Source organism: Agelaius tricolor, unplaced genomic scaffold (genome assembly GCF_023055355.1).
Source record: "Agelaius tricolor isolate 1412-34295 unplaced genomic scaffold, bAgeTri1.0.p SCAF_20, whole genome shotgun sequence".
Classification (NCBI taxonomy): domain Eukaryota; kingdom Metazoa; phylum Chordata; class Aves; order Passeriformes; family Icteridae; genus Agelaius; species Agelaius tricolor.
Window position 1 is genome coordinate 1,667,195 of NW_027269280.1, and position 20,683 is coordinate 1,687,877.

Below are 20,683 nucleotides of genomic sequence, written 5' to 3' on the forward strand. Positions count from 1 at the left end.
GAGGGCATCCCGAAAACTGCGAGAGAACCCCCAAATCAATGAGGGAACCCCAAAATGTGTGAGAGAACCCCAAAAACTGCGAGGGCACCCCCAAAACAATGAGGGCACCCCAGAAACTGTGAGGACATCCCGAAAACAGTGAGAGCATCCCGAAATGTGCGAGGGCATCCCGAAAACTGCGAGGGCACCCCCAAAATGTGTGAGAGAACCCCAAAATGTGTGAGAGAACCCCAAAAACTGCGAGGGCACCCCCAAAACAATGAAGGCACCCCAGAAACTGTGAGGACATCCCGAAAACAGTGAGAGCATCCAGAAATGTGTGAGGGCACCCAGAAATGTGTGAGGGCACCCCAAAAACAATGAGGACACCCCAAAATGTGTGAGAGCACCCCAAAATGTATGAGAGCATCCCGATATCTGCCAGGGTATCCCAAAATCTGTGAGGGCATCCCGGCCAGTGTCAGAGCATCCCGAATGGTATGGGAGCGTCCCGGGGCTGGGCAAAGAGCATCCCTCGGGATGTGGGGGTATCCCGAACGGTGTGAAAGCATCCTGAACAGTGTCAGAGCATCCCAAAGGGTGTCAGAGCATCCTAAACGGGGTGAGAGCATTCTAAAGGGCATCCCGCAGGATGTGGGGGCTTCCCAAACCGTGGGAGAGCATCCCGAACGGTGTGAGAGCATCCCGAATGGTGTGAGAGCATCCTGAACAGTGTCAGAGTATCCCAAAGGGTGTCAGAGCATCCTAAACAGGGTGAGAGCATTCTAAAGGGCATCCCGCAGGATGTGGGGGCATCCTGAACGGTGTGAGAGCATCCTGAACAGTGTCAGAGCATCCCAAAGGGTGTCAGAGCATCCTAAACAGGGTGAGAGCATTCTAAAGGGCATCCCGCAGGATGTGGGGGCATCCCGAACGGTGTGAGAGCAACCCGAACAGTGTCAGAGCATCCCAAACAGTGTCAGAGCATCCCGAACAGTGTTAGAGCATCCCGAACGGTGTCAGAACGTTCTAAAGGTTGTGCAAAGGACGTTGCTCTTCAAAGAGTGTGCGAGTGTCCAAAGGGGTGCGCAGAGGGCACCCCGAGGAGTGTGAGGGTGTCCCGAGGAGCACGGGGCCGTGCAGAGGGCTCCGCAGAGGCAGCCTCGGGAGTTGGAGGATGTGCAAAGGGCATCCCAAGGGCTGCGCAGCGGGGACAGGAGCGAGCCCAGGGCAGAGGAGCCCCGTCCCCGCGGCATCGCCCTGCGGGGCCCTGTGCCAGCGCAGCCCGGCCCTGCCTGTGCCCTGTCCCTTGCAGTGCCCCCGTACCCCGCTGCTGGAGCTGGGATTCCGCTCCAAACCCGCTCAGCCCTAATTGCCGGGGGCTGTTGCTGTGATGGAGACAGGGAAGGAAAGGGAGAGGGAACTCGGAACCCCGCCCCTGGGCTCTCCCGCAGCTTTGCAAACGCGTCTCCGACTTTGATTTTTTTTTTTCCCTCCCTGCATAAACAAGCTTTTCTGTAGTACTTGCTGTAATCTTGTTTGCTCCATAACCACTCTTAGGAATGTCATAAAAAATTTAGCTCTAATATTTTACCACTCCACACAAACATGAACGTGAATAAATGCTTATCTCCCGTGTAGGGAAATGTGCAGCAGCGTGAGAGCACATGGGAATCAACCTCAGGCTGGAGGAACCCGACCCACAGAGCTGGGGAGAAAACAAAACCCAGGGGAACCCAAAGATTTGGGTTCCTCAAAGAAGATCAAACTAATAAATAAGTATATAAAAGGAGTAAAATGAATGTAATGCTCTTCAGTAATGAGGAGCATCTTGCTGCCTGCCCTCAGTACCTGATCTAATAAAATACAACTGGAATGTTCAGCTGCTCGTGGAGATCTGGTGATCCAAAATAAGGGAATCAGCTGCTTTAGAGATCCCATTTGTTTCTGGGAGTGTGGGGGATGTTGGGATTTCCAGCTGGAGGTACAGGGGGGGTCACTGTGTGGAAGAAACGTGCAAAGGTGTGTGTGCAAGGGGCATTCAGAGCTGTGTGTGAGCTCTGCCTGGTGGCTCAGCTGCACGCCCTGAGGAGTTATGGGGGCACAGGGAAGGAGGAAACAATTCCCTTGTGCAGCTCAGACCCAGAGCTGACCCTCAGCTGGGGTACACAGGACCCAGTCTCCTCACCAGCCCCAGCCCTGCACGCAGCCAAGGGCCTCGCCTCACCTTTAGGGCAGCACTGGGAAGCATTTAGACTGTACTCCATCCCTGCTGCACATTTTTAAGTGGGATTTAAAGAAAAGCCAAAGTGAGAAACCTTGCAGGCTGACAAAGTGCTGACAGGGAAGTGATCCCACTTGCAGAGAGATCCAGGTGCATTGGCTGGGAGCTGCTCATCCCCCATCCCATTTGTCCCATGCAGGACCAGTCTGCTTCTTCCAAAACTTACCTCCCAAGCTGGTGCTTGAGGGGGACAGGAAAGCTGCAGTGATCCATGATGTGCTCTCAGCCTAATAGAGCTCTAAGATCTCCTCCGACCACTACAAAATGCTTTAATGCTTTTACTGCCTTTTAATGAAAGGTAATATTCTGGTAAGAATGAAGTGGAAACATGAATTAAGTGGTGTCTGCAGACTGTGGGAAGGTTGCTTGGCAGTGCCCTCTCTCCTTCCCACAGCTTTGCTTTGTTTGTGTTGCAAGAAACAAACCAAAACAACCCCAAATACAAACAGCAATAAACTCCTTTGAGAGCTTTGGGCTGAACACGAGGGACTGCGTGCAAACTAACAGGTAAAGGGGAAGATCTCACAGGAAAAATGCATCAGAACTGGGGATTTTCCAGGCCAGAAAGCACCTTGTGGGGTGAGCCCATGGCACAGCAGCTGCTCCCATGACAGGCACTGCTGGGGGTGCTTTGGGGAGGTGTCACTCTAATTTTTTAAGGTTTTCTAAGCCTTCTGATGTTTACATTTTTTGTAATGAACTTTCTCACACGCTTTCAATAAGTAAAATGCAAAAACAATAAGTAAATAACTCATTGTTTTCCATTCTTTTATGGAAGAAGAGAAATTTGATGGACTGTTGGTTTGTGCAGTGTCATTGGAGACAGGTGGCACTGTCACCTCCAATCCACTGTCATTTTTAGAAAACTATAAATGTTGGAGTCAGAAAATAAACTTCCCTTTTTTCACCTTGAGAGCAGTGGTGTGTGCCCTCGTGTTGTTTCATGTCCTGGAGTAACAGGGAGGTGTTTTGGGGAGCAGGGGGGGCAAAGCCCTTGGAGACCCAGCTGATCACCAGCCACAGGGACAACCAGCATTGATTTGCCTCACTGAGGTTAAAAGAGGAGGCCTGAAAAAGCAGAAGAGGATTATTGGGAGATACAGAAAGCATGAGGATGAATTGCAGACAAATCATCCACATCACAGGCAGCTGATGGAGCACAGCTTCCTCATGGGAGCAGCAGGACAATGGGTGCTCCTTGAGTGAATTTCCACAGTTCATGATGGGAGTTTCTGCTTTCCAGAGCACTGCTGAGCCATTCCCAAGCTCCTGAGCTGGCTTACAGCATGGCTTGTCACTCCCTGTCTTCTTCTGGTGTGAGAGCATCAAAAGGTTCTGAGGAGACAGCCAGGACAGCAGAGCCACCCACGGTGCCATCATCTGGGTCTCCCATATGTGATCCTCACAATAATTCTTTTCCCAAAGGAGATTTTCTTTTTAAGTTATTCTGGTGGGATGTTGCCACACTTCCTTTGTGCTGGCGTGACTTTGCACACAGAGGCAACCTGTGTTATGAGAGATTTGAAAGACTTTGCAGCATTACAGAAAGCTGTTGATTTTCACATCACTCAGATGTCAAAAGATGGGAGGCTTTGGGAATGCCCCTAGGAGAACAGAAAGAATGGGAATTTCAAAGATGTCTTGAGGTATTCGGAGGCAAAAACTCCAGCTGGGAGTTAAGGGGAGGCAAGGATGGGGGCCAGACCCTGAGCTGTGTTTAGATCCTGGTTTCCTGGGGGGAAGAAGGAGCTCCAGTAACCCTGGAGCTCTGCACAGCAGGAGATATTGATCAGAGCTTTGCACAAATGACATTTCCTTGTCCTATAACGGATGTGGAGCTTGAGATTTAAGTCTTGTGTGTGCAGGGAGGCAGAAACTCTGCCAGTGGGGCCATGTGAGGAAACCCTGCCCCACTTAGTGAGCTGTGCTGTCCCACTGACCACGTCTGCTTGCCTCCAGGCTGCAACAAAGTGCTGGAGAAAGCTCAGAATTCACCAAAAATTCACTGCATCCGCTTCACAATGTTGAAAAACACTGGGGTAATGAATCCTTGGGCTGTTGGATGGAGGCTGGCGGCTGCTGAGATGGAAGTTACCCACGGCCTTGGAACATCGTTCCCCGATACAAAAATCAGGATCCTCGGGGCTTTGTCCCTGCCCGGGGCATCCCCAGAGGGAGGAAGGGAAGGAGCAGCGGGGAGGAGCCCCGGGTGAATCACAGGTGAGCAATTCCGTGATTCACCCGGCCCGGGAACCTGCGAGCCGGGCAGGAGCTGAATCACAGCGCTGCTTTGGTTGTGAGCGCAATACAACATTTGGTGAGGGCTTTCTTCCTTTTAATCATCCTCTCGCTCATTATCCTCAAAGCCTCTTCCCAGGGGATGGATGAGAGGGCTTCGCTGGCCGGGAGGGAGCGGGTTAATCACCCCCGGGAGGAAAAGCGCAGAGCAGGGGGAATTGCAGTGCCCCGCTGCCGCCGAGCGCCTGCAGAGACTAAAAGGTGATGAATTGCCGTAATTTCTGCTTCCTTCTTCACCTGTACTTAATTAAATTGGTTTAAGACAGGGCTGCGAGGAGACTGGCTGGTTTCTCCCTGAGTAATTTGAAACACCTGTATGGGGTAGGTGAGGGATGCCCGGCAGGATCCGTGTGCTGGGGCCAGCTGGAAATGCCCAGGGCCTGGCAATGCCCACAGCTGTGGGCAACCAGCCCAGCCCCTGCCCTGGTCACCACCGTGAGCCACCTGCAAAGGACAGAGAGGGGTTTGTGCGCCTGATCCACGCCCCGCTGGAGATTTCTCCTCCCTTCCTCCGGCTGGGACGCACCAGAGAGGGAGAAGAGGGGCTCAGAGTCAGAGAAATGGGTTCTGTGCTTGTGGAAAGGACAGGGCTTTGCTCCTGTGGTTCTGTGAGCTCGGAGGGAGCGCAGGAGGGCGCTGGGGGAGCAGGACACACAGCCAGGCCGCGGGACACACAGCCAGGCAGTGGGACATACAGAAGTGCTGGGGGAAGTGTGTCCATCCTCATCCTCCCAGAAAGGCTCAAAGGATGGCTCATGAAAACTCCGCTTCCACCGAGCCACGGAGAGCTCCGGGAGCCACTCAGCCCTGGGGAGAAACAGAACAAAACCCCCTGAAAACCGAGCAGGAGAAGGACGGGCAGGTGCTTCCCCAGCAGCCCGGAGCTCTGAGCCGGGGGTTCCACCCTTGGCCGGGTTCACAGCCCGCTCGCATCCCATCCTTCCAAAAGTGCCAAAAACCAGCCCCCAGCGCTGCACCCGGCTGCCCAGAGATAAAATGCGGGCACGGGATGGGAGGGACACAGGCTCGGGAGGGAGGAGGGTGAGGAAAGCTCAGCCCGGGCACCTCCTGCCCTTGGGAGCAGCCGATGCTCCCGTGCCCGCACTCCTCAGACTGGCTCTCCATGGAAATCGGAACCAGCCCAAACCACCGAGCGTTCTCCATGCAGGTCACAGCCGGGAGGCTTCCCAGGCAGCTCCATCAGCGCAGAGCTGCTAAAAGCGGGAGTCACAGCGAGCTCCGTGCCTGCCTGCTCATTAAAACAGCCTTTGTGCTCCAGAAACGCGCACCGCAGACGCGCACGGGCCCTGCCACTCGCACGGATTCCTCCTCTCATGTTCGCTCACTCTCAGCTCAGCTCAGAAATGCCTGCAGCCGTCAAAGGGGCTGGTTCAAAGGCAGCCCGGAGACAGAAGGGGAGCGCTGGGAGCCGCGCTAATCAAGGCACAGGGATCGGCCCGGCTCCCTCCTCCCTCCCCGAGCTTCGGCTTTGAAGACCTGTCATCCGTGTCGCCGCTCCTTCAGCGTTTAAACTGAGAGCTTTTTGCCTGGAATATATATTCTTTTCTTTTTTTTTTCTTTTCTTTTTTTTTCTTTTTTTTTTTTTTAAGCCACTCCGCCCACCCTTCGCCTCTCAGCTCTGGGGTGTCGGAGCAGGAGCGCCACAGAACCGTAAATAAAACGCAGGGGAGGTGGCCCCGGTGCCCGGACTGTCCCCACCCAGGCCATCAGCTGTGTAAACAAAGGGATTTTTTTATTTCAAGCAGGCTGTGCCGAGCACCGGGATCTTTAGAAACCCGGGTCTCTCTAATGAAAAGGAGGGACTTTTGCTCCCAGGAGCGCTACAAAAATTAATGGATATTATGACTGTAACTACTTGAATCAAATGCAAAGCCATGTGTCACGCAGCCCTTTTGCGATTTTCGCAGCTTATTACAAGCCTGTTTACGTCTGCCCCTGCCTGATTTAAGCCCAGCAGGAATAAAGCTAATCGGGAGTGGGCAGAGTGAATGAGGAGCAGCGATGCTCTTAGCAGGATTTATTCAAGTGCTTGCCCCGGGCAGGCGGGTCCTGCTGGCCCAGGATGGGGCACAGCCCGCAGGGTACCAGGCACATCCCAGCGCCTGGAATCGCTCCTTTGTGCCTGCTGCCACTGTCACAGGGGGGGACAGGGGACACCCCATGGCCCAGCGGGTCCCTCAGGCAGCGCAGGGTCAGGTCAGGGCGTGCAGACTGGAGTGGAAAACGCCAGCGGGGAATTATTCCAGTATAACACGGAATTCTGTGCGCTGGAAGCGCAAACACCTTGGCGCAGCACCTCCAGCTGCCGCCGGGTGCCTTCATTGAGCCCAACAATGCCTGTGGATGGTGTTTGAGGAGCTGATGGAGCCGTCTGTGAAAAGCTGAGGTGTGAATTTTCCCCCGTTCTGCGCCGGCGGCGGCTTCAACCGGAGCGAGCGGAGCTGGGGAGCGCCAGAGCCCGGAGCCAGCACCAGGGGCTGAGCCGAGCCAGGAGCTGCGGGATGTGCCAGCCCTTCCTCCCCCCTTCCTGCACGGAACAAAGTGCCTGGCTGGAATTTTACGGGGTTGTTGTATTAACAAGCTCGGGGCAGGGATGGGTTTGGGGGTGTCCTGCTGCAGGGAAGTTCGGGTTGGGACTGGCTTCACCAGCTTGCCCTCGCAGTGGGGTTTTATGAATCACTTACAGGTACTTGTAGCCTGTGTGCTGGTTTAATATTTTATTGTGTTTCCGTCCAGATGCAGGACAAGATCCCAGAGAAATCCAGATCAGGGCTGGGTCTGTTAATGCCACCACTGAATTTGCTAAGGAGCTGCCCCGGTGCTGCTCGTCCCTGAGATTTGGATGTGATGCACACGACGTGCAGGAGGAATTATTCATAGCAAATAATCACTCCTGCCCAAATTAGCTTCTGAAAAAGGTGGCTGTGAATCCACTGGACCGTGTGAGCCAGGAGCTGCTGCTGAGCAGCTGCTTAACAGGAGCAGATCCGAGGCCTGAGCGGCAAAAGGGAAATCTGGCAAAAAAAAAAAAAATTAAAAAAGCAGCTCAGGGTTATCCAAAAGTCACAGCAAAACCAGGGGCTGGGCAGGGCTGAGCTTGGCCAACAGCCTCTGCCATCAGGGTGGCTCAGACTGGGCTCCTGGGCTGCCCAAAGCCTCCCGTGAGCCCTCAGCAGGGCAGGACAGCTCAGCTCACCTGAACCTTCCCCTGCTCAGGCAGCACAGCTTCACACAATTGATTTATTTTTTTTCTATTCTAATAAATGAGTGGGAAATTTCCACTCCTTGGATCAGGAGATGCTCTGAATATTTATGTTATTGTTCACCAATTGGAAAAGAAAAAGAAAGAGAAGCGCTATAAAGGAAGATGTTTGGTGACCCAGTTTGAGTGGCTCATTACGATTAGATCAAGCTAATTGCCAGCCTTGTATTTCATTTGGCAACTTGTTAAGCTAATTGAACAAAATAAAACTAATGAACAATTATAATGAAGTTTATAATTAGACCATTGGAAAAAACTCAGCGTGAGAATATTTAAGCATAATGAATGTGTGGGAGGTTTGGGAGGGGGGCAGTAAATTATGTCACTCTCTCCCACCAAAACCCTTCTTCCCAGGTTCTTGGTGCATTACCTATTCCCAAACCATGTCAACGGGGCATTTTTTTTTTATTATTAATTACCTGAATGCCTTTAATGTCCATAGATGGCATTTCCAGGGATCCTAAAGGCAGGAATCAGCCTGTTGGTGAGGCAGCTCAGAGTGGCCATCCCGTGACACCCCCAGCTCCGCCTTTACAATTCCAGGGCTCCATTAAGGATGGGTTTGTAATCCTAAAAGTGAAAACCAAGCATGTGGAGCAGGCAGAGGAGTTCACAAACCCCAGCAAGCTGCTCTGTCCTATCAGCACAGAAACCTGGTCCAGGAGCCAGGGAGGCTGAAGGGGGAAGAACAAGAACAGAAAGAAAAATGCTCTCTGCCTGATTAGAGCCATTTTTAAAAAATAGTTATTTTTGTCTTCCTGATTAGAGCCATTTTTTAAAAATAGTTATTTTTGTCTCATATCTGAATAAAGCCATTCCAGCCCCCTTTCACCCCCTGCTGTTGAAGCACAGAAAATTAAATACCATGATAAGACTTTCTGGAGTTTCAATTTACAGGTCAAGCAGGTACCCACCAAAACCTAATAGAATTGTCACACCAGGCTCTGCATTGCTTAAAAACTCCTCTTCCTCCTGTTTGTACATGAAAGTAATTAGTTCCTCTAGAACTCAGTGGTAACTGAGGTTTTGCATCAGGGAATAAAGGCAGAAACTCTTCAGCTAGGGAGGAAATGTGTTCAGCCTTTTCTCCTGGATGTCTGGAGGTTCCCAGTGCTTCTGGCACTCTGGAAGCAAATTCTGGATTTCAGCAGGAGCCCGTGGTGCCAAGGGCCACATGCACAGGGCAGGGATGAAGCACACGTGGCCCTGGAGGAGCAAAGGGTGGGAGAGGAGGAGATTGAGCCCTGGAGATATGAAACAGCTCAGCACTGATCCCACTCTCTGCCTGTAACCACTGTAATCCCAGGGAGAGTAATGTTCTTCTTCCCATTCACAGAGCTGCTTTACTTTCACAAGGATTAGGATAATACACTGACTCAGGGAAAAAAAAATCATTTTTATGAGCTATCAAAATCTCTATTCCCCTCCCCTGTTTTAATTTGAGCTGCATTAGGAGAAAACCTCTGTTTCTGCAGTCATGTCTCAATATTTTTATGCCATTAGAACCAGCTGTCCTCTTAATGTAATTACAGCTTTCACCAGGGGAGTGATCAGATCCTGGTAGCAGTGGGAGGCTGAGGCTGTCTGAGGCTCTCCATGTTCCATCACCTTTCCATCAGCCTTGCTTTGGGGTTTTTTGCAGGTGTTTGTTCACCTGCCAGCCACCATTTCAGCAGGGGCAGGAGGGTTTTGGCAACGAGGGTGCAGAGGCCATGGCCAGCCCTTGCAGGGTTTAAAAATGCCTTTCCCCATGAAAAGGGGAAATTTTTCATGGGGAAAAATTGCTGAGGACGGAGGGCAGGGGCTGCAGTATCCCTAAAATATCACAGACCCAGGGATTCCCATGGGCTTGTGCTGGTTTGGGCATTTCCTGCCTCATTTCCCTCCCCTCTTGCATGCACACACCCTCTAATTACAAAAAGGTTGAGGAAATGGGAACAAACCCTGAAGTGAAGCATGAAATGGGCTCCATGGCTCCAGCTAGCCAGGGCCATTTAAAGCCTTGCTTGGCATTTGCATCATAAGAACAAATCCTGAACAGGAATCTCTCCTATGCTTTCTGCTCCTGCATTAATTCATGAAGTGTCATGTTTCTGGCATATTTTATTATACATGAGAACCAGACAAATTAAAATTCTCAGCTGAGTATCACATTTGTACACTCAAGGCTGCCTCCCTGAGCTCTGCTGAGGGTTGAAGTGACACTGCTTTAAACTCAGCTCACCTTCCAAACCAAGTCAGTTAAACCAAACTAACTCTCAACGTTTTCTTCCATTTTCTTCACAATTTATTTCCATCCAGCTTTAACATCTTTGTGGCTAATAGAAGGTGAAGATAAATACTCTCCTGATCCTTGTCAAAACACAGATCAATAGACTGGGAATGCTGGAATCAACCAGTGCCTTTGTAAAACAAAAACAGAATAGGGGATGGAACTGGGTGATCTTGAAAGGTCCCTTCCAACCCAAACCATTCCCTGATTTTACAAATAGTCCCACCAATGGCACTGTTACCCTGCAGCAGCCAAAACTTAACTCCCTTTGAATCTACAGAAAAGGGAACAAAACTGGAAAAGGGATTTTTTTTTTAGTAGATTCCTCATTAGCAACGTGAACCTCCTCACATTAGTGATGTATACCTTAATATGCTATTGTAAACTAATTAGCAGTCCTGGAGATGATGTTTTTTTCCAAGGGACGTGATCCTTTCAGCTGGGATCTCAGGCTGAATGCTGATAAGCCTCTTGAACTTTGCAAAACCACTTGACAAAAGTAGCAGGACTAGAATTCGTTAAGTTCTTCTAATTAAGAAGTACAAGGCCCAATTAAGCTCTCACTAAGGTGCTGCCCAGCACAGTTGTGCTGAGGATTTTCTCACCCCCACCAGGGCTGGTTCCTCACTTGAGTTCCCCTCCAGCTGCTGGTTTGGGAGAATTTCTCGGTGAGAAATGGTGTGGGCAGCTGGAGCCCTGCATTTACACTTTGGGACATCTCCCTGCTCTGCAGCTGGAATTGTTCTGGATTCTCTGAGAGCATCCCAGAGCTGCTTCCCTCTCCTGGGGGTGGCACAGAGCACGCAGAGCAGAATGCTCAGCCTGATGCTGATAATCTCATTACTGGAACATAAAGAGGCCCTGAATTCCCAGCAAGGGAATTGTGTGTGCTCCCCTCAGCTCCCACCCTGGATTGTAGCCACACCTCACAGCAACTCCCACCCTGCTTTTATTCCTGGGAGAACACAGCTCAGGACATGGAGCTTCCCCTTTCTACAAAAAATGTAAAAGGAAATGAAGCTACAGCTTGTTACTCTCCAAGACCTGGTTATAAATGAGCTAAAAACGCCCTTCCCTGGAAAGGAGAAGGATGAACCAAGAAATCTCAAATTTATCCTCAGGTTTGCAAGATGCAGGCAGCAGAGTGGCAGCCAACAGGCTGAACAATGCCAGTGCAGGAATTGTCAGTGCAGAACCCCAGAGGGCACCTGTAGGAATCCCAAAGCCTTTTTCTACTGAAACCTCTGTGCTCAGGCTCTCAAAGGTGGCCCAGAGCATTCCCCACACACTCCAGTTTCCCCCAGCCCAAAACTCTACCCTGGCACTCCTTCCTCCTCCTTCCTCCTGCATTTTAAACCTAATTTTAATGCCCATTTACCTGTGTGAGTGACTGCTCAGCTCATAAATGAAATCCTTTTAAATATGTATGCACTAAAGTGAAAGACAATAATGGCCCCAGGGAAGTTGCATTCCATCAGGCAATTACCCGTGTTTTTAAAATCACTGTGCAAGTAATCCACACAACCCACTGCTCCTGCACATAACAATAAACAATTTTATCAGCTGTGCCCTGCCTGGGCTGCTGTGTACCAGCTCATTTTATTTCCTAGAGAACCACCACTAACCAGGGAAATTAATTGAAATCATAAGGCAGTGGGAAGGGGAAGTACCTGCTCTACCAGGAGCTGACAAAAGCACATTTCTGAGAGGGGAGTGATAAAACCACATCCCCCAAGGGCAAATGGGCTGATTCCTTCGCAGAATTCAGGAGCCACTCTCAAATCTGAAGCCAGCCTGGAGCTCCTCTGCTCTAATTGCTCTGCTGTTGAACGTTTAAGTCAGAGCTTAAAGCCATTTCCAGAGCCAGCTCTATTTGCATGCCACACATCCCACTGAAATCTGCACTTGGAGCTTTCCAGGCAAAACACTGTGAACCTCAAATTATAAATAGGCAACAGGAAAAAAAAAAAAATAAAAAGAAGAGGGTTATGCACTCAAGGTACAGCAGCTACATCCTGGCAGCCCCAAGGCATCCATCCAGTGCTTCTGGGTAAAACTGTAATTTTCAGGGCAAGACAGAAGAAAAACCATGTTTTTGTTTGTAAGGGATGTCTGGGAAAAGCTTTGCAACATCTGACAATTACAAGAGAGCAAATTATATCCATTAATTAAACTTTCTCCAGTGTTTCCAGCATTATAAAGGATTAGAAAAAGCAGTCTCTAGGCATTGTATATGTTCTTAATGTATCTGTGCTTCTAAACTATCTTTAATTAATGAAAGAACCCAAAATTACTTATTAATAAGGTTCTGTGGGCTTTGTAAACCTCAGACATTTTGCATGAATTAAAGAACAATATAATGAAGTTTTAATGAATACAAAGTCACAGTTAATGTAAAATTTATATATAGCAAGCCAGAAGGGGAAGGAATTTAAAAGTACTTTAAATCATAGGTTATTGGCAGCTTGGATAGCTCCTTTTTATACTTTTCTAACGGGTGCTTGGTATTTTTATTATCACACCAGCATGGCCTGACTTGGTACAGCACAGAAAGTTTTGGACTAAGGTGGACTTAGATTAAACCCATTAAAATCAGAAACAAACTAAGCTAAAAATTATTTCAAGACAACCAGTCAAAAGGGAAATAAAGACAGCAAGAGATGAGAGATGTAATATATAATTATTATATATAAAGAATTGATTCCTTTTAATTAATTCTTTATCAACGCTGAATGCATTCAACACAATTGTTAAGTACAATAATATTTCACCCACAAAATTCAAATAGTGCAGGAGACACTGAATGCCAGAGGGTTGGTACAGCTACTGCAACTGTATTTTATGATAAACAAAACACTTTAGTGCTTCCATTCCACTGTTTCAGTAAGCTCAGGTTTTTAATGACAGTATTTTTCCCTTTATAAACTGGAGGGTTACAGACCTAGAAAAGGGGTCTCTCACTTCCAACATGACATTTAGTAAAAAAAGTTACAAAACCCATCAGCTTATAATAAAGAAACACCCTGGAACTCCTCAGCCAAGCTTCGAGCCAATGAAGGACTTCAAGCAAGGAAGCAAAATGTCTTCTTCAAATGCAATTCTGTTAATGCACAGCAATGTCAGCAGATTCCATGGAAATAACCTGGAATAGCCCAGGAATGAGGGGGAGGAAATGCTCCCTTCACCTTCTGAGCCCCCAGAAGTCTCTCAGCCAACAGCTTCAAACAATGAGAAGGCTACAGCACAAAATGAAGCAGCAATTCCCCTCTAAGGTACCATCAGGTATCTCAAGAAATGATTCTGAGTCAAATGGGTTCAGTGCATTATGATCTGGCTTTATAAAAACATCTTAATGCACACTACACTGAGAACACTTGCATGGTTCAGGGACAGGGGCTTAAAATCACTGTGCACTCCCTTACAGGGGACAAACACAGGGATTGAAAAGTGTTGCTAAAAATCCAGTAAAAAAAAAAAAGGCAAATATTTTATGAAAGAAATATTCTATCTGCAACTATTGGTGCTCCCATTTGATGGGCTGCTGATGTAAATCTAACCAGAAAAGATGCACTCGTACATATAAAAATCAAAACAGGCAGGTTTCTCCTTCCAGGCTGGAAAAAACTCCAAAATATATGGCATATTTAACCAATAAAAGGGAGCTAAGCTTTACCCAAGCCTTTCATAATGCACTTCATGAAATAGTTTTTCCTTTTAAAAGAACCACTGGTATTAAATAGAGCTTTTTCTTTACATACAGTATTGGTATATACAAAACAAATACAGAACAAAGACAGACACAAAAAAAACCAAACCCAAAACAGTGACTTTAATAGTCTTGAAGCTCAGGAATATTTTGGTAGAGGTCCAAAGCCTCTGGGTTTGAGAAAGCTCCCCGCTGCTCAACTTCTTTCCCTGCAATTATTTGCTTCACAGCTACTTCCACTTTCTTCCCATTTACTGTATACTGAAAAACAAAACCAGCAAAGATTAAATTAGGTTTTTTTTCATGTAGTGGTTTTATGAAAATATTCATGAAACTCCCCACCAACTCCAGAACTCTATCAAAATGTAGCAGAATGCCTTCTCTTTTGTTAGACTTGAAGCACTTTCTTCTGAAAAATCACTTGAAGAGTAGGTAGAATTCAAAGAGTTTGTGTCAGTTTATTACTCCTACTGGCAATTCTGTGAGAACATGATCAAGCTCCAATATAAAACAACAAAACCACGGTATAAACACTAAAAATATTTGATTTTTATGTTCTGACACATTCAGTGTTCAAACAGTTTTCAATTTTTTAAGGGTGGACTCAAAAAACAAAGCCCAACTGCACTGGAAGAAGAAATCCAGGATTTTCTTATCTGGATTGGACAGTTTTTCTAAAAGAGTGAAGTGAAACTGAGCTTAAATGGTCCTTTACAGTTAAACATTTCAAAACAAACCACAGCAAATAAAATAAACTGGAACCAACAGAGGCTTCACCTCCACTGGTGAATCACACAAATTCTATTACATTGTGTGACTCCAAGTAATAACCCTGCAGAAAAAAACCCCAAGTTCTTCTCTTAGGATCAGAGCTGTGATTCCTGACCCAAAAGGAGGATGTGCTCCAGGGTGGGCAGGAGCAGCCTAGGCCTGCCTTGGGGGATCTCTGCTTTGAGAGGCACCAAGGTTTGCTGAGCCCCTTCCTGGGGCTGGTGCCACTGGGGTTTTGGGGGTGGCAGCTGGGAAAGGTGACACAGAAACCCCTCCCCAGTGTTCCTGCCTGCTCTGGGAACAGGACCCCCCCTGCTCCATGTGCTGGGGGAGGAACCCAGGCTGGGCCTGGCTCCAAAGCCACTGAACCTCCTGAGTGAGCTCCAGGCACCCCCACTGATCACTGGAGATCATTCAGGACAGGTGGAATAATCCTCAGCACGCCCTTACAATATTGTATCCATACAAAAAATCCAAATTTCCTTAGTAGATCTGCTGAAGTCATGGGTAACCCTACCCCATCCTGAGCCACCTTCATCTCTCTCCTCAACAATCAGCAACCCAATTCTCACACATGCCCAGAAACCACAACAGCTCAGTGGCCTGCAAGGGAACTGCCCTCTTTAAAAACAGATAAGGCTGTTCCAAGTAAATTAGCTCACTTTAATCAGTAAATCCTGTGGATGATGACCAGAATGTTTATCTGGTCTGGACAGAACTAGACAGATTCACACTTATGTTTTAAATATAAATACCCCACTAAAAGCATGTTTTGTGCTGCTAAATCACCTCAGCACAGCTGCACTGTTTCTACCAGAACACAGTGTCAGGATCAGATTGTGTTTGCAGATGAGGAGTCAAGCACATTTTTCCAAAAGTAGCAGAAAATAGGCAGTTTCCCTTCCTTCCAAGCAAAACTTTTAAAGAAAGATGAGAGACAGCTTTGATCACTTCACCACTGGCAGATTTACCTGAAAGGTAATTAAAATTCACTCAACTCAGTCAATGTGTGAGCTAATTAATGATCTAGGCAGGCTCTCCAGAGGGGCTGCCCATCCCCAGCACCTCCCTGCTGTACACTCAGGTGATCCACACAGTTCACAAGTTCAACACTCCACACAGAAGCTGAGCTGCAGCCCAGAAAATGGAACTTCAGGGAATTTTAGACTCGTGCAAAGACATTTTGAGCCAAGGACTGAAAATCTGCCAACAGCATCCTGAAACAAAATTAACTCAAGAGATCAGGACCAGATCCCTCTGTGGGCCACACAGTGTTGCTGAGCCCTACAGCACTTCCAACATGGAAAGTCACCCTGCAGGAAAGGGGAGCCAGGTTCAAATGATGCTTCTGAAGTCTCAACTCTCCTGTCTGGACACACTCAAGTCTATGTGCAAATGGAGTGGGGAAAACCACACTCTGCACCCCCATTCTGCTGCTCAGAGACCCTGTAACATCAGAGAGGGCTGCAAAACAGATATTCCAACTGAGGAGTTCACACAAAGAGCTCCAGCAAAACAGCTTCAACAGACTGAGCATGAAGACCCTTCAGCTGCACCAATTTCTCCTCCTGAACAAGCACAACAATTTCATTTTAATTACTGTTACAGTTAAGACAGTGATAGAGCTCCATTTAAGTGGCTAAACAGATGTAAAAGTGAAATGGTTTACAAGATGATCTTCTGAATTTACCAAGTGCTCTCAGCTCTACTAAGAAAGTCACTCCTAACAGGAAAACAAAAACAAAATATGCTTATGGATAGCCAGAAAAGCTGAAGTTAAATGACCTTTTTAGCATTTTTTCCTCAAGAGGTTTAAGAACACACTATTGAGAAAAAGCAACCCATTTAAAAAACAAAAACCACACTTAGCTGAAGAGGAGATGAAAAGATGTTGCTAGGCAACATAGACAAACTATTTATAAAGCCCGAATACACTTTTGAGATGCTAAAATTTCCACGTATGTGGGTTTGAAGAGCAGTGACAACTGCTCCTTAATTACTATTCAAGGTGACAAAGAAAACAGCAGGCAGCCTTTTCCCTGACATACCGGGATGCCTTTGGTTTCCAGGATGAGGCTGGGGACGTGGCGGGCGGAGAGCGCGGCGCGGATGGCGTCCTGGATGCGCCGCACCAGGCTGCGGCTGAAGGCGTGGCTGGAGGCCATCTTCAGGAACAGGATCACCCTCTCCTCGCCGTCCTTGTTGTACTGGGGGACACACAGGCTGTCAGACACCTCCTCGAAGGCTTCCACTGCAAAAGGAACCTTGGTTAGAGCTGGATGTTGTGTTTGTGGGGTGGTGTTGTGTCATTGCGAAGGGAGCGATGATGAATCTGATGATGCGTGTCCCGGCGAAGGGAGGAATGCTGAATCTGACCCCATGTTCTCAGAAGGCTAATTTATTATTTTATGATACTGTATGATATTAAAGAATACTAACCTAAAGAATATAGAAAAGATACTTACAGAAGGCTAAAAAGATCATAATGAAAACTCATTACTCTCACCAGAGTCCTGACACAGCTTGACCTTGATTGGCCATTGAGCCAAAACAATTCACATGAAACCAACCAATCTCCAAACTGACCTCGATTGGCCATTGAGCCAAAACAATTCACATGAAACCAACCAAACCATCTCCAAACTGACCTCGATTGGCCACTGAGCCAAAACAATTCACATGAAACCAACCAAACCATCTCCAAACACATTCCACCTGTGAGCACAACACAGGAGAAGCAAATGAGGTAAGAATCCGTTTTCCTTTTTCTCTGAGGCTTCTCAGCTTCCCAGGAGAAAATTCTGGGCCGAGGGATTTTTCCAGAAAATGTGACTGCCACAGCTGGGCTTTGTGGAGAGTTCTGGATGCTCAAACCAAAACATCACCTCCCCTGCGTGGGCAAAGGGAAACTGGCACCCTCTGCCTGCCTAGTTTTAGCTCTGATGTGAAAATCCAGGTTTAAGGCCCATTGAGGTCCATAACACAGTTTACTGTTACTTTTGGGGCAGATAAGGTTTTACACAAAGCTGTTGGCTCTGGCTTTCCCCACTGCAGCACACACAGGAGACAAAGTCCTGGAGGCACAAGAACAACAAGGCAGCAGCTCCCTGAGTCTCAGATCAGCACCTCTGCAGGGACAGCTCCCCCCCGTCACAACACACTCTATGAAATACAAAGCACAAGCTCAAGAACTATTTCTAATTATTGGGAAAGGTACAATAAAAACAGTGTCAAGAGCTTGCCTTGAGGGGAAGAAGAAAAGCCTGACAGGTTAAGGGAAAAAGGAAAAACCTGCTTCATAAAATGTTGCTTTTGTATATTTTGTATATATCCCAGTGAGTCACCCCCCACCCTACAGATACTTGAGGAAAGCAACCAGTTTCAAGTTCACAAAATCAAATTTTACTGATACTAACGTACTCCCTACTGTCTCATTTGAAAACCAGTAAGTTTTTTCTTTCTTAATCCTTCTAAACAGCTTTGTAATGCTTGTATTTCAGATTTGAGGCAACAATGTCATAGCTGAAGAGGTGGAAAGTTGATTTCATACCTATATTATAGATTTCAGAACTTCCAAATCTTACTCCATTTGGATTTAATGTACCATCACTGAAAAAAATCACAAAGAAAACAAAGAAACATTAAAGTGTGATTGCAGCTTGATCAAGAGGAAAAATTGATGCAATTAAGCAAGTCTCTCTAGTGAAAGAAAAACCACATTAGAAACGGAATTTTAAGAGAATTTGTGTCAAAAAGGCATTTTACTCATTAGAATGAATCTGTACAGAGAACAGCAACATTAATTCACTCAACTTTGTTTCAAACATCAAACATTTTGTTGAAATGCAAACAGTAAATTAAGTCTCAGTTGTGATCCTGAATGTCTGTGATCACTGACACAGGCACAACTTCATACCTGACCTTCTCTAAGGAAGTTTTGCTGTAAAACAAGGTGGTGGCAAAGCCAAGACCACAAAAGTTCCCCAGTTCACCCCCTTGAATGTGCTGCACTCTCAATCCAAACTCCTGGGACCATTGTGAACCATGGAACACAAAACCAAGTCTAGTACAGTCTTGTGATCATAAATACAAAAGTGAACCTTGAAATGAGCTCCCATCCTCAAACCCAGCTGCTCTGATTAATTTAAGGGTTGAAACCCACAATGTGAGATTCAATAAAATGAGTATAAAGCTAACAAAAGTGGCAGAATCATGTGCATTTTACTCTTAGGTGAAAATTGCAAATTGTAGCATTTGTTTCCTCCCAGCACTCCCACCAGAACCCTGTACCTGCGACCCAGCATGACAATTCCTCCAGTCTTGGGGTTAATTTTGCAGTAATCACCGTGGGCCCAGACACCTGGTGGGGAATGGCAAAGGTTAAGGAGGATTTCTTCATCCAGTCACATTGTGTAACTCAGCTGGCATTAACTGAGTGAAGTGCACAGAAATGCAGCTGATACCGAGGGAAGTGCACAGAAATGCAGCTGATACCGAGGGAAGTGCACAGAAATGCAGCTGATACCGAGGGAAGTGCACAGAAATGCAGCTGATATTCTGCCCCAGCCAGGGTAACAGTACTGAGCTACACCAACAATCCACACCAGAGTTACTGTAAGAAGCAGCACACCCAGGAGCAGCTCAGAAATCAGGATCAGGCCCCAGGTTATCATCTGATGGCTTTTTTGCAGGACTACACAGCATTCCTTACACAACCAGATGCTCTGGACACCTCATTCTGAATTACTGGAAGCATTTTCCACAGAAGTAACAACATTGCCACCTCCTTTCATTGTCTTTCTTGATCCATTTTTTATTATGCACAATTCTGTACAAGAAGCTTTCTGGGTTTGTGTAATAGGTATCAACAATTCCCTAGGGAGCTTTTGTGCTTACTGTTCTTTATTTGTCTTAATGCAAATTCAGGTTTGACTTTCCAGTATTATTTAAGCTTGATACTGCCACAGCAGCCTGCCAAGACCAGAAGTAAAACCCAATTCTATTCAAGTTTTTCTGAGGAAAACCACCAACCTCTTACGTGCAATTATTTGCACATAAGACCATTTTCCAACTTAATTTTACCATCTCAAACCCATTTTCAAGGAAAGACAGAAAAGGGGTCCAGACAGAACCTCAGTGATTTCAGTCTTAAAACTGCCACACTGATTATTTTCTTTTCTGTTTACTGCTGTCAGGCTCACATGCAGACTGCAACTTTCACATTCCTCAGTTTTCCTGTGTGATTATCTCAAGCTGCACATCCTGGCTTTTCTTGTGAACCAACTCTGAACTCTCTGAACTGTTGCTATTTATTACAAAAAAAAAAAAAAAAGTTTCCACATCCAAAAAACAGCAGCTGGAGATCCTGCTCTTCAAAAATCCCTGCCCCAGAGGCACCAGGGGTGTTGGCATTGCTGTGCCACAGCAGGAAGAGCCCTGGATGAGCAGAGTCCTCCACAATTACTAAGAAAAGCCCCTGGTCCACTTTCTCCTGTAGAAGGCCAAGGCTGCATGTCTGAGGCAGCATATATTTAATATCTATTTAATCCTCATGCATTCCCTTGGGATTGGCTCCTCCAGGCAGGCAGGAGCAGCCTGGCAGAGGTGCAGCAGCACTCACTGATTGCTCCCTGCACTTCCAGCCCACACCTGTGCCAAGCACTCTGTGCCTGGGAGATTTGGACAGACTGGAGCTTTGCAGAGACCCTTACAGCTTTTATTTGGATCTCTAGTCACAACAAAGCACAAAAAAAAAAAACAGTGAGGTGTTCTGAAATGTAATAGCTTACCCTGGAAACTGGGACTCAAAGCTGCACCACCTGTGGCTGGCACTGGGCAGCAGCAAATGAACCTGTGCCTTCCTTACAGCCTGCACCCTCCAAAGGCCTTCAGGACATACCTGGGAACTTGGAAAAATAAGCTTTTCTGTATTTGCTGCCATTCTCATCGTTCCAGAAGTGTGTGGGCTGGCAGGGAATAGGTTTGGTGCAAACCAGCTCTCCACTTTCACCCCAAACTGGTTTTCCTGTTGACAAAAAAAAAACCAAAAGAGGTGTTTTCCACATTTCCTTTCTGTAAATGACAGAGTAA

At 47.1% G+C, this 20,683-nt stretch overlaps 1 protein-coding gene across 1 annotated transcript in view; it reads right to left on the reverse strand.

The window, feature by feature from the left end:
- Positions 1 to 12,777: 12,777 nt before the first annotated feature.
- AACS (acetoacetyl-CoA synthetase) overlaps positions 12,778 to 20,683 on the reverse strand; it is a 36,661-nt gene continuing 28,755 nt past the window's right edge. Inside the window, exons 14-18 of the mRNA XM_071444947.1 lie at positions 20,493 to 20,618; positions 18,884 to 18,953; positions 18,144 to 18,202; positions 16,642 to 16,844; positions 12,778 to 14,083 (exon numbers count right to left, since the gene is read on the reverse strand). Of these exons, the coding sequence (XP_071301048.1) occupies positions 13,946 to 14,083; positions 16,642 to 16,844; positions 18,144 to 18,202; positions 18,884 to 18,953; positions 20,493 to 20,618 (596 nt within the window). The 3' untranslated portion in view covers positions 12,778 to 13,945. The remainder of the gene's footprint in view (positions 14,084 to 16,641; positions 16,845 to 18,143; positions 18,203 to 18,883; positions 18,954 to 20,492; positions 20,619 to 20,683) is intronic.